The 19,131-nt window shown below is 37.8% G+C and overlaps 1 protein-coding gene across 1 annotated transcript in view; it reads left to right on the plus strand.

Annotated features, from left to right (window-relative positions):
* Positions 1-19,131, plus strand: part of LOC135696263 (uncharacterized) — a 32,472-nt gene that overhangs the window by 6,754 nt on the left and 6,587 nt on the right. Inside the window, exons 8-14 of the mRNA XM_089112473.1 lie at positions 1,466-1,556; positions 4,599-4,760; positions 6,026-6,119; positions 6,514-6,605; positions 6,963-7,181; positions 8,691-8,812; positions 10,445-19,022. Of these exons, the coding sequence (XP_088968599.1) occupies positions 1,466-1,556; positions 4,599-4,760; positions 6,026-6,119; positions 6,514-6,605; positions 6,963-7,181; positions 8,691-8,812; positions 10,445-19,022 (9,358 nt within the window). The remainder of the gene's footprint in view (positions 1-1,465; positions 1,557-4,598; positions 4,761-6,025; positions 6,120-6,513; positions 6,606-6,962; positions 7,182-8,690; positions 8,813-10,444; positions 19,023-19,131) is intronic.

Raw genomic sequence — 19,131 nt, forward strand, 5'->3', positions numbered from 1 at the left:
TGCTATCATTGCCCCCCCCCCCCCACTTTCAAATTCGTGGCTTGGACCCTGTAATCCGTAGATATTAGACTCTCTTTAAACCATCAACTTATCTTCTTTGTGTACGTACTTGATCAATGTCTTTTTATTATAGCTTGATACCCATAATTCTTTTTGGTGTAGCAGGCTCAAATGGTATCTAAAATCTAAGACTTCAATTATTGCGCATCCTAACAGCATCTTTAGATTTCATGCTAAATATATAAACAGTTTAAAACTTGCTTCTAATGCCAAATCATTCTGTGAGGTGCGTGTTTGCAAAGCTTTAACTAATCAATAGTGCCTTCCCCACATCTGGAAGAAAGTTCAAAATTTATGTATAAACCTTTTTGTGTGGCACATGAGTTAGACAGACCCTCTCATGGCAATGATTAGCTAGATAAGCGTAAAATTTGCTTGGTATTAATTTATTTGAATAATGTTTTAAATTACAGTAAAGAAAGCCTAATTTTCAATAGAAATCCGAACGAGGCCTTTGCTGTATAATAACTTTCTTTTCGTTAAGGGGGCAGCTGTACAATAAATCCTTTTTCATATATGCTCTTGCTCAACTTGATCTAACTTCTGATGAAAGATTTGGTACTTTTTGTCTAAAATATATTTTACATTGCATACTTTGTGTGTAGAGATATGATTAAATTTGATTTAGATTTGATTCTTACTCAATCGTAGAGTAATTTCAGGGATGTATATCTTTTTTAAAAATGAGGTCACTTAAACTTGTTTGCTAATATGTCTATGTTTTGTTGTTTTTTCTCATCTTGGAGTTGTTTACCCCTTGCTGACTTGGTTTGCGCAATCGCTACTTTGTCACTACTCTCATTTACACGGAAACATATCTATAAATTTTTATATTTAATATATTTACTAACTTTGACCATATCTAATAAACTTTGTGCATTCACAGCCAAGTGAAACGGTTTTAAGTTTCCACCAAGCGTTTTCGAAGGGCTTATTTGCTGGGCTTTTGACTTCTTGAAGGTTGAATAACGTAACATTAACAGCTTTATTCATGCTCATCTACATTCAAGCGATCTTCATAATGTTCCATCTTTGCGCTTAATGTTTTATTCTAAACCTTTGCAAGACCTTTCCAATCACCACGTATCAAACCAGGTTAAGATATGCAGCACAATTACAACGAAAGTGTTACGGATTATGGATACTGCCTAGGATCTTCCTTGATTGTAAATTGAAGTTGTAAATTTTCTAGATGAAGATGCTATCAGAGTTGTCATTTTTTGATTTTACTAAATGGAAGGTTTCAACAATGCAAAAACAAATTTTCTACATCAGTGGGATTTTCCCTTTACGATAATGACTGACTCTATGTTCTTCCTCGTGGGTTAATAAAATAGTAGGGGGAACAGCCACATTGCCCACGAGGCTTGCTCCTACGCATCATATAAATAGAAACGGTGAGGAGGCGCAATCCCCTTTCCGAAAGTTCGCACGTGTTCTTCTGGCACCAGTAAAAAACTTTCACTTTGGGGGGATATATTGCTATTTTGCAAGATGTGAGTATCAAATCTATGTACTTTGTGTAAATAAACGACACTCAAGATTGTAACTCCAGCAAGAATGGCTGAATTTTCAGGGTAAGTTGACCAGAATCATTATGTTTTTGTATTGGTCGTGGACTGCCTGGTTTGGTGTACACTCGTTGTTTTAGGCCCAGTTGTATTAAATGGTTCTTGTAATCACTGCAAATCTCTCTTTAGCTGCATTGCAATTAATAGTTTCTCATGCTTCTCATATGCTGTGCAAAGTTAGATTGTGTCGACCCTTTTGTGTTTTATTGACATGTGCTGATTTGCTGCATGATAAATCAGCCAAGCGTCTCGAGCCTATAGTGTCTAAGACAACATAATTTAACAGATTTCGAAGAAGGCTGAGAAGAAGTCTAGCTACACTTTATGTTAGACTTAATGCTGACATAGCACCTTTTCTATGTTTTTTGCTGCCTGTAAATAATATCCGTACTTCACTCTATCTCAAATGCAAACCTAACGATTGATATATTACAAAAAACTATGAAAATCTAAAGAAGCTTGACTTGAAATATATCATTTACAACGACATGCATAAAAATAAACCATTTTTAAACTATTTAAATGATTTGTCTGACGGGGTTATAAGCTCAACTTTTTACAATAGTCCTTCACTGATTACATGCAAAATAAACACAAACTAACAATTGTAATAAACTGGTTTGGAGATTAATTTCCTTATACTTTTAACTGTTTTTCAGATTTTCCTAGCTTATACAGTATTTTAAGATTTGTCTTAAAGGACAGAGAAATGTTTCTTATTGGCAGCAAAATAGGCGAATAGAAGCACTGTCAAGCCTACCTTAAAAATATCTATCTTTGTAAAAGAATTCTCTAGTTCTTCCTGAAAATTGCCATAAAAAATAATACTGCTACCAAATTAAAAAAATTATTACATCAAAAGAGCAAGGAATATTTGTTGGATAATAAAAATATTTTTGAAAATGAAGTCATAGAAAATATGTGCTTTTTTAGCATCACACTAGCATAGTGTTCTAGAATTATGACATCACAAAAATCTGGATTTGGATCCCATAACCTGAAAGAGTACATAAATTACCTCTAGTTATGCAAAATCAGTCAAATGTGTTTCGAATTGGCTGAGATACGGCCACAAGTTCACTAGCTGTTTCCTCTGTAATTTTGACTTTGTTCATAAATTTATTATTAATCAATTTCTCAAGCAATTTTTGAAAAAATAAAAGTTCTTAAAAATTTTTTGTCGGAAAATCTAAATTTCTCACCCCTTCTATGAATTTTTCTTTTCTACGCAAACTGGATTGATAATGACTCTGATCGTCGAAAGATCTTCTTTTGCGGTCCATTTGCCCCCTGCCTGCCGCATCATTAAAAAAAGCCCATCTTTATTAGCGCAATTTTATCGTTATTTACCCTGATTGGGGCGAAAACTGGAAGGGAATAGTTTAGAACACAATCTGACAACTGCCATTTTTCCGGGGGAATGTGAATAGAGCAGAGCACTTTAGGAAGACAAAAAATAGGCACTATTCAAAGAGATGGCTGATGTTGCTCAGCTTATGATAAATAAAACTCCAATATTTCCTTGAAGAAAACAAATTTTTGAAGGTCAAAAACAACAGTCAAATATACAACTCATGCGATTAATCGCTCGCATTATTGGTGCCACGATTTGCCGATGCTTGCATGTTACACATTAAACGGCAAACACCCCATCCCCGTAAAATTAAAACATCCCTGTAAAATTAAAATTAAACAGAGGGATTTTAGGCAGGCAATTATATATATGTGTGCCTTGTTATGCTATCTAGCATACCCAATCTAAACAATTAGGTTTTCTGAGAAAGTTTTTAAAACAAACAAATAAAAAACAAAAACTCTTAACCCATTCTATCAATATAATGGATCAAGAGTATTTGTTTGAACATTCTTTAAAATATAGTCTGCTCTTGTTCTTGATGAAAATGCAATAAATTTTCCATTCATCAATAGGTGGGAGATCTATACAACACATGTGCAAGCCAAGCTTTCCATTAAAGCTTGCTTTCATTTTATATTTTTTCAATGAAAAATTTCTAGCAATGTAAATTATTGTAGTTTCCTAGTTAATTATGGGTTTGTGACCACATGGCAAAGAGGCCAAGGCCACTGGCCCTTATGAAAATCTAGGTTATTATTCTTAGTCTTCTGAATTGTACATATATATTAATATGTTTTCATATACTCAATCTGCAGACAAAAATACACTACAGCCCCTTTAAAGAATATGCATCACAGTGTCGCAGGGAACTAAACTGGTTATTTGAGACCGAGTGTGAAAATTGCAATGGGAAAAAGCAATCATTGTGATATTCTACAATAACTGCACCAGTTTCCTTATTTTTTTCTTTAAATTTAGGCAATTCTGAAGGCACAAATTAGTGGCATGCTGACAGTAGATTGTACTAAACAGCATGAACAAATTCACCTTTAGATTTAGTTGAAAAGAATAAACCACATTTGATTCTTAGAAAATCTATTTGAATTGTCTGAAAACTTTTCGATCTTCATTTATACTTGTACACGATCAGATTTAGTTGCTTTTGATGAGTAGAATTCAATAAAAACTGGCTGTGTAAGAGGGACTTTACAAGCCAGTTCTGCTCATTCCATTATGACTGAATCAATGTTGAAGAAATTGTTTGATTTGATACAAAATTTTTGTCAAAAATTTTCTGGCTGTGGGGCTGTTGTTTTTACCAGACTTCTGTCTCTTCCTACCAGAGTAGAGACCTACATATGTAGCTTCATGACCTTGCACACTCTGTCAACCCCTGGTATTTCATTAATAACATAATAATATAATTGCAAAAAGTGAGGGGGCATAGCCCCTGCTAGCTCAATGGCTGTACCATGCTGGTATGGACCCTTTATTCATGGTAGGAAATTAAAGAATAAAGTCTTTGGCAAATTATTTTAGAAAGTATCTCCCTTTGCTTTATTCAATTGATTTATTTGGTGTTTAAAGTAACATGTGCTTTCAATTCCTAGTGTTGACAAGGAAGCACAGAGAAGAGAAATCAATGAAGCAACCAGTACTCACTTGTCAGACTGGGATCCTATGACTGATGCATTCCAGGGAAAGGCATTCAACAACTACTTTGAGCCAAAGTATGATTCCAACTTTCGTGAAAAATACACAGTAGCTGAAGGGTAGGAGAAACACATTTATATGTACATTACTTCTAATTCTATTTTTGCAAAGACAAAAGTTTGCAAAGTTTAGGAATCCATGTTTGTTATGCTCCACTTAGGCATTTTCAATGACTTGGATTGAACTTACAACCTGCTGATTTAAAATTCTTTTAATGATTTAAAGAAACTGAGCAGAAAATGATTAAATATGATATTATTAAGTCTTTCTTCCACAGCAAAATCTAATTTACAATGACTTTTTGCTTGAGATTTGCTAAAGAGACATGGTAATAAATAGCCTAAAAATTTTTAAAATATGTTTCCATATCGTAAAGGAAAATTATCAAATAAGGTTAGTCTGCAAATGCAGTTATGAATTTTGTAGAAGTTTAGATACAAATTATTTGAAAATGGAGAAAAAGACCATCACAGTTTTTATTTGAGATAAAGTGCAGTGTCTTAATATACTCATTGCCAAATTTGGCCTTAAATATTGTTGTCTAATATCTTTTATTGAAACTTGAATATATGTAGAAAAAGTGATATCGGAAGTACCCCATTAAAGAACAGGGGAAAACAAATGATACTATGGGGGTTAAGTTTGACAGTTATGGTGAATTTAATAGCATATCCAGAATCTTCATACATGGCACAGTTTCGTGGACCAGAATCATCCAAACACATAATATTTTAGGGTTTTAATTTTTTAGTTCTCTTTGAAGACTCTAACTGGAATTCAAAATGGCCACCATGTGCCAACTTGGGAGAGTTTTGATAAAATTTAAACCCCCTAACTTCTAAACGGTTTTGAAATTTTAGGGAAAATGTACAGATGTGCCTGTGATATGTTAAGGTTCTATAGACAGAACTTTAGCCAATTCTGATATGTTTGGGGCATACTCTTGTTTAGTTGACATGGAATGATCCAAAATCCAAATCAAGAACTCTTTACAATATTTTGAAATTACAGTTATGTGATACCAGTTATGGCATTTTTAAAGTCTCTAGATGGGTTAAGCTTGTTCAAATAAAAGCAGCCTCACATTTTTGACAATCATATAACAAAATCTGGAGCATAATTTCTTGAAATCTCTAAAGCTCAGAGGGCCTACATTATTTGTATTTTCGACTGTCCAAAACTTAAATTTCGTATTTTGTAATTTTATATTTTGAACTTAAGTATTTCATTTACAAAAAGTCAAAAGGACATTGTTCCCTGTCCTTCTCATCATTCCCTATTATTGGATGTCTTAGTCTTAGCTTGAGCTTTATGCTTCTTGCAGTTCCCGAGCTTTGCACCAGTCGGTCTCTCCATCCAAAGCTGAAAGCAATAAAGTAAATTTGTACATTGGTAATATACCATTGACTCTTTCAAGGGTAAGTTTTTGAAACCTTAATTTGTGTGTCAGTTTTGTAAAGTATTAAATTAATGCTTACACTTGTTATTGGATAATCCGTTTCCTGGAATTGTGTTGGTGTGTGTGTTATGAAGTAATTTTCATTGGAGACTCTGTCAAATTATTGGCTGTGCAGAATATCAAATCAAACAACCACCTAGCAACTACTAGATATTATTGGTAAAAAGATAAGGAGTATTTTTTAGTCTACCAATGAGCACATATTTGTTGCTTTTGGATAAAGATATCTGTTTTTGATTTTGTCCTGATTGAGATCATTTATGATTTAAAAAGGGAGTCATAATTACAAAATAACCTCATTTTATACTGAATAGAAATTTCTGATTTGAATTTTTCTTTTTTCTATTATTTAGGACGGCCTAAAGAGTTTGCTATCAAGAGCTGCTCAAGTTAACTCACTTTCTATTCTACCATCAAAGGACCCAGAGAGAGGAACAACATATGGGTATCATACTATGTAGCTTTTGTTTCAGTGATATGCTGTTAAAACAGACAAATTTATCAATGTTTGTTACATAGACTCAAGCTTCATAAGTTTTACGGTCAAATTATTTATGGTACCCTTGTTCTTTGTCTCATTAGGCAAGAGTTTTGACATATACCAAAACCTTGATAGCTTGACTATTCCTAAACTCTATTAATGTTTTTAAGGAAAGCGCATTCAACTCTAGTCTCTTTGGCAGAATTTTGTTTCACAGATTTCCTTCTCTCCAATCAATGTTGTGACTGGTGCATTATTATATCGCTCAGCATGCTAGTCATCTTTTTTTAGTAATTTTTTAGTCTGGTCACTTTCTTATAGGTTTGCATCTGTCAGCTCTGCCAAAGATGCTGAAAGTGTAATTGAAGCGTTCCATAATTACTCGTTTGGCACCCGGCATAGACTGCGAGTGAAGCTTGCTATGTCAGATGAGGAAAGGGAAAGACAGAGAGAAAGACAAAGAGAAGACGAAGAGTTTTACAGAAATCTTTGCAAGGAATATAGCGAAAATCTAGAAGCAAACACTGATAATAGCATTAGGTGAGTTATTTCTGAATCAGGTTTTTGTCTTTTATTTAACCTTTTAAGAAAAATCAATAGCAAGACTTTTTATAAGAAAATAGTTTTTATCTGAAAAAACTCAGTATTGTTTTTGGCATATCTAGTTAAAAATAGGGGTATTATCCACCTCTAGTCCCTTTTAACTTTATATCCTGTCTGAAAAATGTGTTAACTTAACCTGACTGGAAATCGTGTTCCTTTAGCCGAATTTTTAGTAGAAACCAAAAATTTGCTGTTTAATGATAAAAAATTAATGTTACTAAATAACGACTTCATATTTATAATTTATTTAATGTACTTAAATAACGGTTAAATATAATTGCGCCGTTTCGAGCATAACTCTTCATCGGGTAAAAGAGGTTGGAGAAATTCTGCCTAAATTTTTCAGTATAAGCTGTTTCTTCAACCTGCGCTCTTTTAGGTGCACTGAACAGTCTCTGAAAATCACGTATCCCATGAAACACTTAAAATTAATATAAAGTGTGTTTAATAGCAATATCAAACGTGTAATAGCAATATCAAATATATAGTAATGGGACATCCAGGGCCGTCGCGAGGCAAGCCTCGTAGGGGGGAGGGTGAACTACAAATTTACCTGATTAAAAAATTATTGCCTGAAATTTTATAGCCGCTGTCACAGACCTCTGCAATACATTTTGTCAATCCAACTCTGTATGATAATAATGGACTTTCCTAATAGTTTTGTGAATAATTTTTTTGCGGTACAGAATTTAAAAATGGCTTTGAAAAAAGCAAACATTTTACAACATACTAAAAGCTTTTTCGTCGGACACGTCAGAATCAGAACATAAAACGTCAGAATAAGGGTCCGAAAGAACACGATGAAAAATATATACCCAGTTGTGGATCGAAATAGGCCAATCAGAAAAACGCAAGCACAAGACCGGTATAGTTGACCAATCAGTGCCGCGAGCCTAAAAATAATTACCACTGTAGTTCAAAAGAGAAAACGAACTCCTGTCTACGCAATGGCGGCTTTTTCGCTTGTATGTAGATCGACTCCAAAACTGCTAGATGGAAGGACGACCGGGCTCTGCCAATTATCCGAAACATATCGTCATTGTAGAGTTTTGCACAATCTGGGTTGTCTAAAAGATGTAAAAGATGTCGGCCAAACTGGTCGCGACGCCCCTGGGGACATTATTAACATTTCAACTGTGACAGTGACATACTGGGTTTGAATCATATGAAAGGGATGTTTATTGAGTGCGTTACTAAAGGTCTTGCACGTTCTCCCTAGAATTGCTGTTAATCTTGCAAGCATTCTCTAGTATCGAATAATCGCCCCCCCCCCCCCCCCGTTTGTTACGTTATATCCTCAATGTTCAACTTGATCTTTATGGGTGTTAAAGCCTTTGGCCAATGCATGTTTTTTGAGCTCTTATCAAGGTAGTGGGTGTAAGGAATTGCATTTCCAGTTAAAGATAGTAAAAGCCCTCTTTTTCACCGGACATTATTTCTTTCCAGTTCGAATGCAGCAGAAGATTATCCGGAAAAACAAGGCCAACCAAATAGTAAAGAAGTCAAGTGTTCGACCAACGGAGAATCTGTATTACCTATTGCGATGGGCAGTTCAACGGGCAATAAAAGTAAGTTTTGCATTCCTTTTCAATGGCCGTGACATTATCTTTAGAATTTTGGATTTTTTGCTCTTACTAAATTGTTATTCTGATTTCAAAGCAGACGACAACATTTCAGTACTCATAAGCGAGGGAAGTTATACCTAAGGGAAGTCGCGATTTCGGGGAGTTTTCCCAATTTGTGACGTCATGCATAGGACACACGTTTCACAAAGTGCAAATTTGGAACTATGGCCGAATTGCAGTTTATTTGGATATTCTTTTTTCCGCCACTACGTCATTGCCTTTCCTTTTTCGGAACCGTTTTTGCCTGATGCTTTCAGGAACATGTTGTTTGATTCTTTCTTGTAACATTTGACTAGTGCGTCCAACATGCAGAGCTTCACATTTGTAATATCGTGTTTGCTAGGAAGTATGACCTTAGTACTTTATAGACCACACGTGGCTTCACCGTTGAAAAACGATTGGTTATGGCCTATTTTATTTTTCCTTCCACATTGTGATAAACATTTCCAGGCTTTTTTTTGCAAAGGGAATTCCAGCATATTTATTGCCCAGTAAGTGTTGGTTTGTTGTGTACGCTAGTAAGAAATCCATTTCCTTCACAAGTGAAAACCCAAAAGGTTGTTTTTATTCCTTATTCATTAGTAAGCAGGGGCGGACACTTGGTTAAATATTGGGGGGGCAAGCCTATTGTTTTAGTAAGATGATGTCACATTTTCCATTGTTTTAGAACAAAAGATCATTATCATTGTCTTATTAAGTATTGGAGGCGGTCGTCCCCCTCGCCCCCACCCGCCACCCCCCTAAGTGTCCGCCACTGATAGTAAGCTTAAGAACTGGGTGTAACAAATCCCACGAAAGTACTCGCTAAAGTCGGGCTCCAACGGCTACATAAGCAACTCTACCTACCCACCTACCCATAAAGATAGCATTGCCTAGTGAGAAGCGACAACGTGATTTTGAGGCAAATCTCCAGCAAATGGAGTTTTTGTCATTTTGCACTTGCTGTGCTGGCTTTAGCAGATATGACTTCGTTTTTCGAAGATGCATCACACTTGCAGTGTGATTGCATCAGAATGTGAAGTAATTTTAAAATCTATGACAAACCCAATTTTGGGTTAATTTTTGCAAACCCAGCTTACATTGCCTACAATTTTACTGCAAACTAAAATTAATCACCATGAGTTAGTATCATACACGTTTTTTTAAAATGAACCGCGAAAAGTTTAAATTAAAGTTCTTAGGCGTTTATTCGTTGCACTTTGTTCAGGGCCTAACACTTTTAAACTCAGTTTTGGGTGCTTTGAGCGTACTCGTCTCAATAAATTAACTTTTAGAAGAGAATTATGCTTTTTCATGGACTGCTTTTGGAATCTTTATTTTTTCAACACGAGTTCCAATACAACCGGACTTGTAAAAATAGAGTTTTATCTGTTTAGGGTTTATCTGTTCTGCGTGTTATGCTCTAGTGTAACAATGTTATAGCGTGATACTTCTGTTAATTAGAATGAAATGTAGTATTTACTTTATAAGCAATCAAACACTGTACCCCAATATCATTGTTTAAATGTTCGCTTGTTTTCCAATATATTGCATTACAGTGTGGTTGCTTTATTTTCTACGACCTTTGATTTTCAGAAACAAGACTGTGTTTGGCTTGTAACAAGGAAGGAAAACTTGCATGCATGCGTTGCAAGGGCTGCTACTGCAGTATGGATTGCCAAACCAAGCACTGGCCGAAGCACCGAACAGATTGCCTTGGGACAAATGGGTCGCCAAAAAAGCCACATGGGCACTTGAATGGGACAAGTACATCCAATCAGGGCAAACCTGAAGAGCATCTATGTGAAGAGCAATTGCTTGTCCAACTTGATGATCTTGAGCTTGAAGAGCATGCTATTTTCAATATTGATGAAATCCCTCCTCAAAAAGAGTTGCCGAAAGAGACACAAGTTGTAATCTATGTCGTAGAAAATTTAACCATGAAAGGTCAGGCTGTGAGCCGAGAGAACACTGAGGAATTTCTGGAGCTGACAGAAAGGTTATCTGAACATGTTAAGGGCTCTCCTCAGATCCTAACTGAACATGATTGCAGGGAGGGTATACTTGTTCTCTTTAACTATCAAAATGAAACCTGCCGTGGTGTTATTACCAAAGTCAAAAAGGCAACTTTAGAAGTCGAAGTGCTTGCTGTTGACTATGGTAATAAAACAACATTGAATATCTCAGATGTTTACCTGATGCCTCGTTTTGGAGTAGATCTGCCAAGACAATGCAGAACACTAGTTCTACATGCTTTCCCCAAAGATTTCGATAAAGCTACTGGAGAAAAATTATCAAGCCACTTGAAAGAACTGGTTTTCGAGAAAGTGATGCTTTGTCAAGTCAAAGACGTTAAAAAAGGTGTTTGTCACGTTGTTTTGAAAGACAGAAATACCGGATCCTACATTAATAGCCAAATGAGTGAATTGTTAGAAAACTTGACTGATCAAAGCAGTGAAAAGATAATGCTTGAAAATATTTCTATGCAGCCAATTCCAACTGAATGTAAATTTGATATTTTGGTAACTGATGTGGTCTCACCGTCATGCTTTTATGCCCAGATTATAACCGAGGACAGATCAAATATGAAGGCTTTAGCAGAAATGAGCAACTTGCTTTCGAAGTTCGCTGAAGGCAACACGGCCTTTTCTTTCAAACCAGAGATCAACGAACTCTGCATTGCCTATTTTGCAGATGACGCGGCTTGGTCAAGAGCTGCGGTCACCAAAAAGAATGAGGATGGAACATACCAAATTATGTATATAGACTACGGAAATCATTTAGAAATAGATCCGTGCTTCTTACGACCAATTACAAAAGATTTGTCAAGACTTCCAATGCAGGCCCGAAAATTCTCTCTTCATGGTATCCAGCCAGCATCATCATTAAGTGGCCCTTGGACCAATCAAGAGAAGACATTCTGTAAAGAAACCCTTTTGATGAATGCCCTATGCTCTGTAGATGTTATCACAAAAGATGAAACCTGTGCTGTCAAAGTTTATCTTCCGGAAATTGACTACTATCTTGATCAATTAATGATAGAAAATGGATTTGCCGTGGCTACTAATACAGCGTCATCAAAGCTACTACCCACAAATGGAGAAAAGCAGCCTAGCAATAGTCTTGAAAACCAAGTAACTAGAACTCCAGTCGAACCATTTTTTACAATCGACATTGAAAAGCTAAAGGCAAAAGAAACACAAAGAGTTATTCCAGTTCACGTAGAGTCTCCTAAAGAAATATATGTACAAGTTGCTGATGCTGAAAAGATTGGAAAAGTAAACGAATTCTCAGCTCTACTTGCCGATATCCAGCCAGTCCCTTACATGACCCCAAGGGTAGACGACTCTTGCTGTGCTCTTTTTACCGATGAAACTTGGTACAGAGCAAAAGTACTTTCTGTTAACGGTGACATTTGTCGTGTTTTCTTTTATGATTATGGAAACACGTTCGAAACAACAAAAGACAGGCTTAGAGTGATGCCAAATGAAGTGAAGTCACTACCTGGTCAAGCTATACGTGTGACATTATGTGACATTGAGCCAGCAGGCGCTACATGGGCTAAGAATGCAAAGGCATTTTTGGAAGAGAGGATTGTTTTCCAGCCATGCATGTTTGATGTTTTGAAAACTGAGAACGAGAGAACCTTTGGAAAGATGATCTGTGAAGAGATTGGTGAAGATGTAGGGAAACTCTTAGTTGACGCTAAGCTTGCTGCTGTTTCTGGCACAAAGCAAGGAGATGCGGCTGTACCTAGAGCCAAAGAAAGTTCTATTCAAGCCAACACTTGCAGCCAAAGTCAAAATCAAGCAACTAGGGCACAGGTCAAGGAACCATTTACCATCGACATTGAAAAGCTAAAGGCAAAAGAAACACAAAGAGTTATTCCAGTTCACGTAGAATCTCCTGAAGAAATATATGTACAAATTGCTGATGCTGAAAAGATTGGAAAAGTAAACGAATTCCCAGCTCTACTTGCCAATATGCAGCCAGTCCCTTACATGACCCCAAGGGTAGACGACTCTTGCTGTGCTCTTTTTACCGATGAAACTTGGTACAGAGCAAAAGTACTTTCTGTTAACGGTGACATTTGCCGTGTTTTCTTTTATGATTATGGAAACACGTTCGAAACAACAAAAGACAGGCTTAGAATGATGCCAAATGAACTGAAGTCACTACCTGGTCAAGCTATACGTGTGACATTATGTGACATTAAGCCAGCAGGCGCTAATTGGCCTGAGAATGCAAAGGCATTTTTGGAAGAGAGGATTGTTTTCCAGCCTTGCATGTTTGACGTTTCGAAAACTGAGAACGAGAGAACCTTTGGAAAGATGATCTGTGAAGAGATTGGTGAAGATGTAGGGAAACTCTTAGTTGATGCTAAGCTTGCTGCTGTTTCTGGCACAAAGCAAGGAAGTCCTTCTGTAACTAGGGCAAAAGAAAGTTCTATTCAGGCCAACACTAGCAGCCAAAGTCAAAATACAGCAACTAGGGCACAGGTCCAGGAACCATTTACCATCGACATTGAAAAGCTAAAGGCAAAAGAAACACAAAGAGTTATTCCAGTTCATGTAGAATCTCCTGAAGAAATATATGTACAAATTGCTGATGCTGAAAAGATTGGAAAAGTAAACGAATTCTCAGCTCTACTTGCCGATATCCAGCCAGTCCCTTACATGACCCCAAGGGTAGACGACTCTTGCTGTGCTCTTTTTACCGATGAAACTTGGTACAGAGCAAAAGTACTTTCTGTTAACGGTGACATTTGTCGTGTTTTCTTTTATGATTATGGAAACACGTTCGAAACAACAAAAGACAGGCTTAGAGTGATGCCAAATGAACTGAAGTCACTACCTGGTCAAGCTATACGTGTGACATTATGTGACATTGAGCCAGCAGGCGCTAATTGGACTGAGAATGCAAAGGCATTTTTGGAAGAGAGGATTGTTTTCCAGCCATGCATGTTTGACGTTTTGAGAACTGAGAACGAGAGAACCTTTGGAAAGATGATCTGTGAAGAGATTGGTGAAGATGTAGGGAAACTCTTAGTTGATGCTAAGCTTGCTGCTGTTTCTGGCACAAAGCAAGGAGATGCGGCTGTACCTAGAGCCAAAGAAAGTTCTATTCAAGCCAACACTAGCAGCCAAAGTCAAAATACAGCAACTAGGGCACAGGTCCAGGAACCATTTACCATCGACATTGAAAAGCTAAAGGCAAAGGAAACACAAAGAGTTATTCCAGTTCATGTAGAATCTCCTGAAGAAATATATGTACAAATTGCTGATGCTGAAAAGATTGGAAAGGTAAACGAATTCTCAGCTCTACTTGCCGATATCCAGCCAGTCCCTTACATGACCCCAAGGGTAGACGACTCTTGCTGTGCTCTTTTTACCGATGAAACTTGGTACAGAGCAAAAGTACTTTCTGTTAACGGTGACATTTGTCGTGTTTTCTTTTATGATTATGGAAACACGTTCGAAACAACAAAAGACAGGCTCAGAGTGATGCCAAATGAACTGAAGTCACTACCTGGTCAAGCTATACGTGTGACATTATGTGACATTGAGCCAGCAGGCGCTAATTGGACTGAGAATGCAAAGGCATTTTTGGAAGAGAAGATTGTTTTCCAGCCATGCATGTTTGACGTTTTGAAAACTGAGAACGAGAGAACCTTTGGAAAGATGATCTGTGAAGAGATTGGTGAAGATGTAGGGAAACTCTTAGTTGATGCTAAGCTTGCTGCTGTTTCTGGCACAAAGCAAGGAGATGCGGCTGTACCTAGAGCCAAAGAAAGTTCTATTCAAGCCAACACTTGCAGCCAAAGTCAAAATCAAGCAACTAGGGCACAGGTCAAGGCACCATTTACCATCGACATTGAAAAGCTAAAGGCAAAAGAAACACAAAGAGTTATTCCAGTTCACGTAGAATCTCCTGAAGAAATATATGTACAAATTGCTGATGCTGAAAAGATTGGAAAAGTAAACGAATTCTCAGCTCTACTTGCCAATATGCAGCCAGTCCCTTACATGACCCCAAGGGTAGACGACTCTTGCTGTGCTCTTTTTACCGATGAAACTTGGTACAGAGCAAAAGTACTTTCTGTTAACGGTGACATTTGCCGTGTTTTCTTTTATGATTATGGAAACACGTTCGAAACAACAAAAGACAGGCTTAGAATGATGCCAAATGAACTGAAGTCACTACCTGGTCAAGCTATACGTGTGACATTATGTGACATTAAGCCAGCAGGCGTTAATTGGCCTGAGAATGCAAAGGCATTTTTGGAAGAGAGGATTGTTTTCCAGCCATGCATGTTTGACGTTTTGAAAACTGAGAACGAGAGAACCTTTGGAAAGATGATCTGTGAAGAGATTGGTGAAGATGTAGGGAAACTCTTAGTTGATGCCAAGCTTGCTGCTGTTTCTGGCACAAAGGAAGGAAGTCCTTCTGTAACTAGGGCAAAAGAAAGTTCTATTCAGGCCAACACTAGCAGCCGAAGCGAAAATCAAGCAGCTAGGCTACAGGTCAAGGCACCATTTACCATCGACATTGAAAAGCTAAAGGCAAAAGAAACACAAAGAGTTATTCCAGTTCACGTAGAATCTCCTGAAGAAATATATGTACAAATTGCTGATGCTGAAAAGATTGGAAAAGTAAACGAATTCTCAGCTCTACTTGCCAATATGCAGCCAGTCCCTTACATGACCCCAAGGGTAGACGACTCTTGCTGTGCTCTTTTTACCGATGAAACTTGGTACAGAGCAAAAGTACTTTCTGTTAACGGTGACATTTGCCGTGTTTTCTTTTATGATTATGGAAACACGTTCGAAACAACAAAAGACAGGCTTAGAATGATGCCAAATGAACTGAAGTCACTACCTGGTCAAGCTATACGTGTGACATTATGTGACATTAAGCCAGCAGGCGTTAATTGGCCTGAGAATGCAAAGGCATTTTTGGAAGAGAGGATTGTTTTCCAGCCATGCATGTTTGACGTTTTGAAAACTGAGAACGAGAGAACCTTTGGAAAGATGATCTGTGAAGAGATTGGTGAAGATGTAGGGAAACTCTTAGTTGATGCCAAGCTTGCTGCTGTTTCTGGCACAAAGGAAGGAAGTCCTTCTGTAACTAGGGCAAAAGAAAGTTCTATTCAGGCCAACACTAGCAGCCGAAGCGAAAATCAAGCAGCTAGGCTACAGGTCAAGGCACCATTTACCATCGACATTGAAAAGCTAAAGGCAAAAGAAACACAAAGAGTTATTCCAGTTCACGTAGAATCTCCTGAAGAAATATATGTACAAGTTGCTGATGCTGAAAAGATTGGAAAAGTAAACGAATTCTCAGCTCTACTTGCCAATATGCAGCCAGTCCCTTACATGACCCCTATGGTAGACGACTCTTGCTGTGCTCTTTTTACCGATGAAACTTGGTACAGAGCAAAAGTACTTTCTGTTAACGGTGACATTTGTCGTGTTTTCTTTTATGATTATGGAAACACGTTCGAAACAACAAAAGACAGGCTTAGAGTGATGCCAAATGAACTGAAGTCACTACCTGGTCAAGCTATACGTGTGACATTATGTGACATTGAGCCAGCAGGCGCTAATTGGACTGAGAATGCAAAGGCATTTTTGGAAGAGAGGATTGTTTTCCAGCCATGCATGTTTGACGTTTTGAAAACTGAGAACGAGAGAATCTTTGGAAAGATGATCTGTGAAGAGATTGGTGAAGATGTAGGGAAACTCTTAGTTGATGCTAAGCTTGCTGCTGTTTCTGGCACAAAGCAAGGAAGTCCTTCTGTAACTAGGGCAAAAGAAAGTTCTATTCAGGCCAACACTAGCAGCCGAAGCGAAAATCAAGCAGCTAGGCTACAGGTCAAGGCACCATTTACCATTGACATTGAAAAGCTAAAGGCAAAAGAAACACAAAGAGTTATTCCAGTTCATGTAGAATCTCCTGAAGAAATATATGTACAAATTGCTGATGCTGAAAAGATTGGAAAAGTAAACGAATTCTCAGCTCTACTTGCCGATATGCAGCCAGTCCCTTACATGACCCCAAGGGTAGACGACTCTTGCTGTGCTCTTTTTACCGATGAAACTTGGTACAGAGCAAAAGTACTTTCTGTTAACGGTGACATTTGCCGTGTTTTCTTTTATGATTATGGAAACACGTTCGAAACAACAAAAGACAGGCTTAGAATGATGCCAAATGAACTGAAGTCACTACCTGGTCAAGCTATACGTGTGACATTATGTGACATTGAGCCAGCAGGCGCTACATGGGCTAAGAATGCAAAGGCATTTTTGGAAGAGAGGATTGTTTTCCAGCCATGCATGTTTGATGTTTTGAAAACTGAGAACGAGAGAACCTTTGGAAAGATGATCTGTGAAGAGATTGGTGAAGATGTAGGGAAACTCTTAGTTGATGCTAAGCTTGCCTTTAATTCATGCAAAGAGGGCGCTAAGTCTTCGAATGAATTAAGAAAGCAAGATGGTAAGTCTGCGGATGAAGTATCTTCAATAGAAGCTAATTCGAACAGCAGTGACCTTAGGCACTGTCAAAAGCCTGAAGCTTATGTTCCAGTTTTCTCTAAGCATAATGGTACTGGAACAAACGATTCTGAGGGATTTCCATCAGCTTGCTCGACAGATGTAGAAAAGAAAGAACGTGACTTTAGTGGTGATGTTGTTGATGGTAAAATGTCATCTAGTAGATACAGAAATTCTCATTACCATTCATCTGGACTCAAGCCAAGAAGTAAGAGCTTTAGCAACTCTGATAATGAAGATTCTCAAAAGAATGGATTTGCAAATGATCATTTTCAGAGTGAAAATAAATGGAACAGTGGTTCAAACCACCAAAAGTTTGCAGGAAGAGGACATTTTAGAGGGGCAGGCAGAGGAGCAAGCAGAGGTGCAAGCAGAGGAGCAAGCAGAGGTGCAAGCAGAGGAGGAAGCAGAGGACCTGGTTTTATGCAGAACAATGGATTTCCTGAAGCTTTTCCTCCACCGGCCTTTATGGAGCAGATGTCCAATTTTTTTGAAAATGCAGGAAATCTGCCATTTGACCCTCAATTGCTGCAATACTACAGTCCTTTCTTGTTTCCATTCAATCCCTATATGTTCTCAAATCAAGCAAATAATGCTAATTTACATGGTGGTGATAATCGTTTTGCCAGTAATGGTAGCGTTAATGGCTTTGGCAATTTTAATGGAGCTCGTGGTAAAGGAGTTTGTAGCCAAAGAGGTCGTACCAGGGGAAGAGGTCGTGATATTAATGTGGAATTTCACCAAAGGGAATCGTCTTCTTCAAGTAATGACGAATTAGAACAGAATGAAAATGGAAATTTGAGAGGGAGGGTTTCTCGTGGAAGAGGGGGAATGCCTCATGGAAAAGGGGGAATGCCTTATGGTAGAGGAGGAATGCCTTATGGTAGAGGAGGAATGCCTTATGGAAGAGGAGGAATGCCTTTTGGTCGAGGAAGTCACAATTTCAGAGGGAATCATAGCGCGCCAAATAATAATGTGCCTAGAGGTGGCATAAATGGTTTCACACGAGGAAGTTATAACAAACGCAAGAGGTTTCCACAGGAGAAAACTTTGCCATCTTTGTTCAGTGGTGTCGAGATCGAATGCAAAGTCTCATGTCTAGAGGATTTATGGCATTTCTATATCATGTTAGATGCCGGAGAAGAGAATAAAAATTTATCAAGCGTTGTGTACGAGGATGGCGAAAAATTGGAATTAGTCAACGAAGGGATGCTATGCGCTGCCAAGAATCCTGTGGAAGACTCATACTTTCGTGCAATCATTGAGAGCGTTTACTCTGACACCAAAGTTTTGGTGCGTGATGCCGACAAAGGACGCACAGAGATTGCTGAAAAGTCAAATCTAAGGCGACTCATTCCAGAAGATTTCAAGAAGCCATTTAGAGCCACACGATGCCGTCTGTTCAATATTGTGCCGTTGATAAGGAACAAGTGGTCAACTGAAGCCATAAGGTATTTTGCCTTTAAACTGGACAGCGGCAACATACCAGTGACAGCAGTTGTACGTGGCGAGACATCGTCAGGTGACATCTTAATCAACATCAAAGACCCTGATGACCCAAACAAATTCATTGCTGATGATATTGTCAACAAAGGCTTTGCACGCTATTTGCGTCCAGATCGGTGAGTTTAGTTAAAATTGTTCGTTATTTTCTATTGCCATGTAGAATATTTTGAAGTCGTATTCATTTTGAATCCATCAACAATCTATACGTAAAACTGCAAACGGATC

This window comes from Rhopilema esculentum, chromosome 14 (genome assembly GCF_057945365.1).
Source record: "Rhopilema esculentum isolate cy_ngs chromosome 14, ASM5794536v1, whole genome shotgun sequence".
NCBI lineage: Eukaryota > Metazoa > Cnidaria > Scyphozoa > Rhizostomeae > Rhizostomatidae > Rhopilema > Rhopilema esculentum.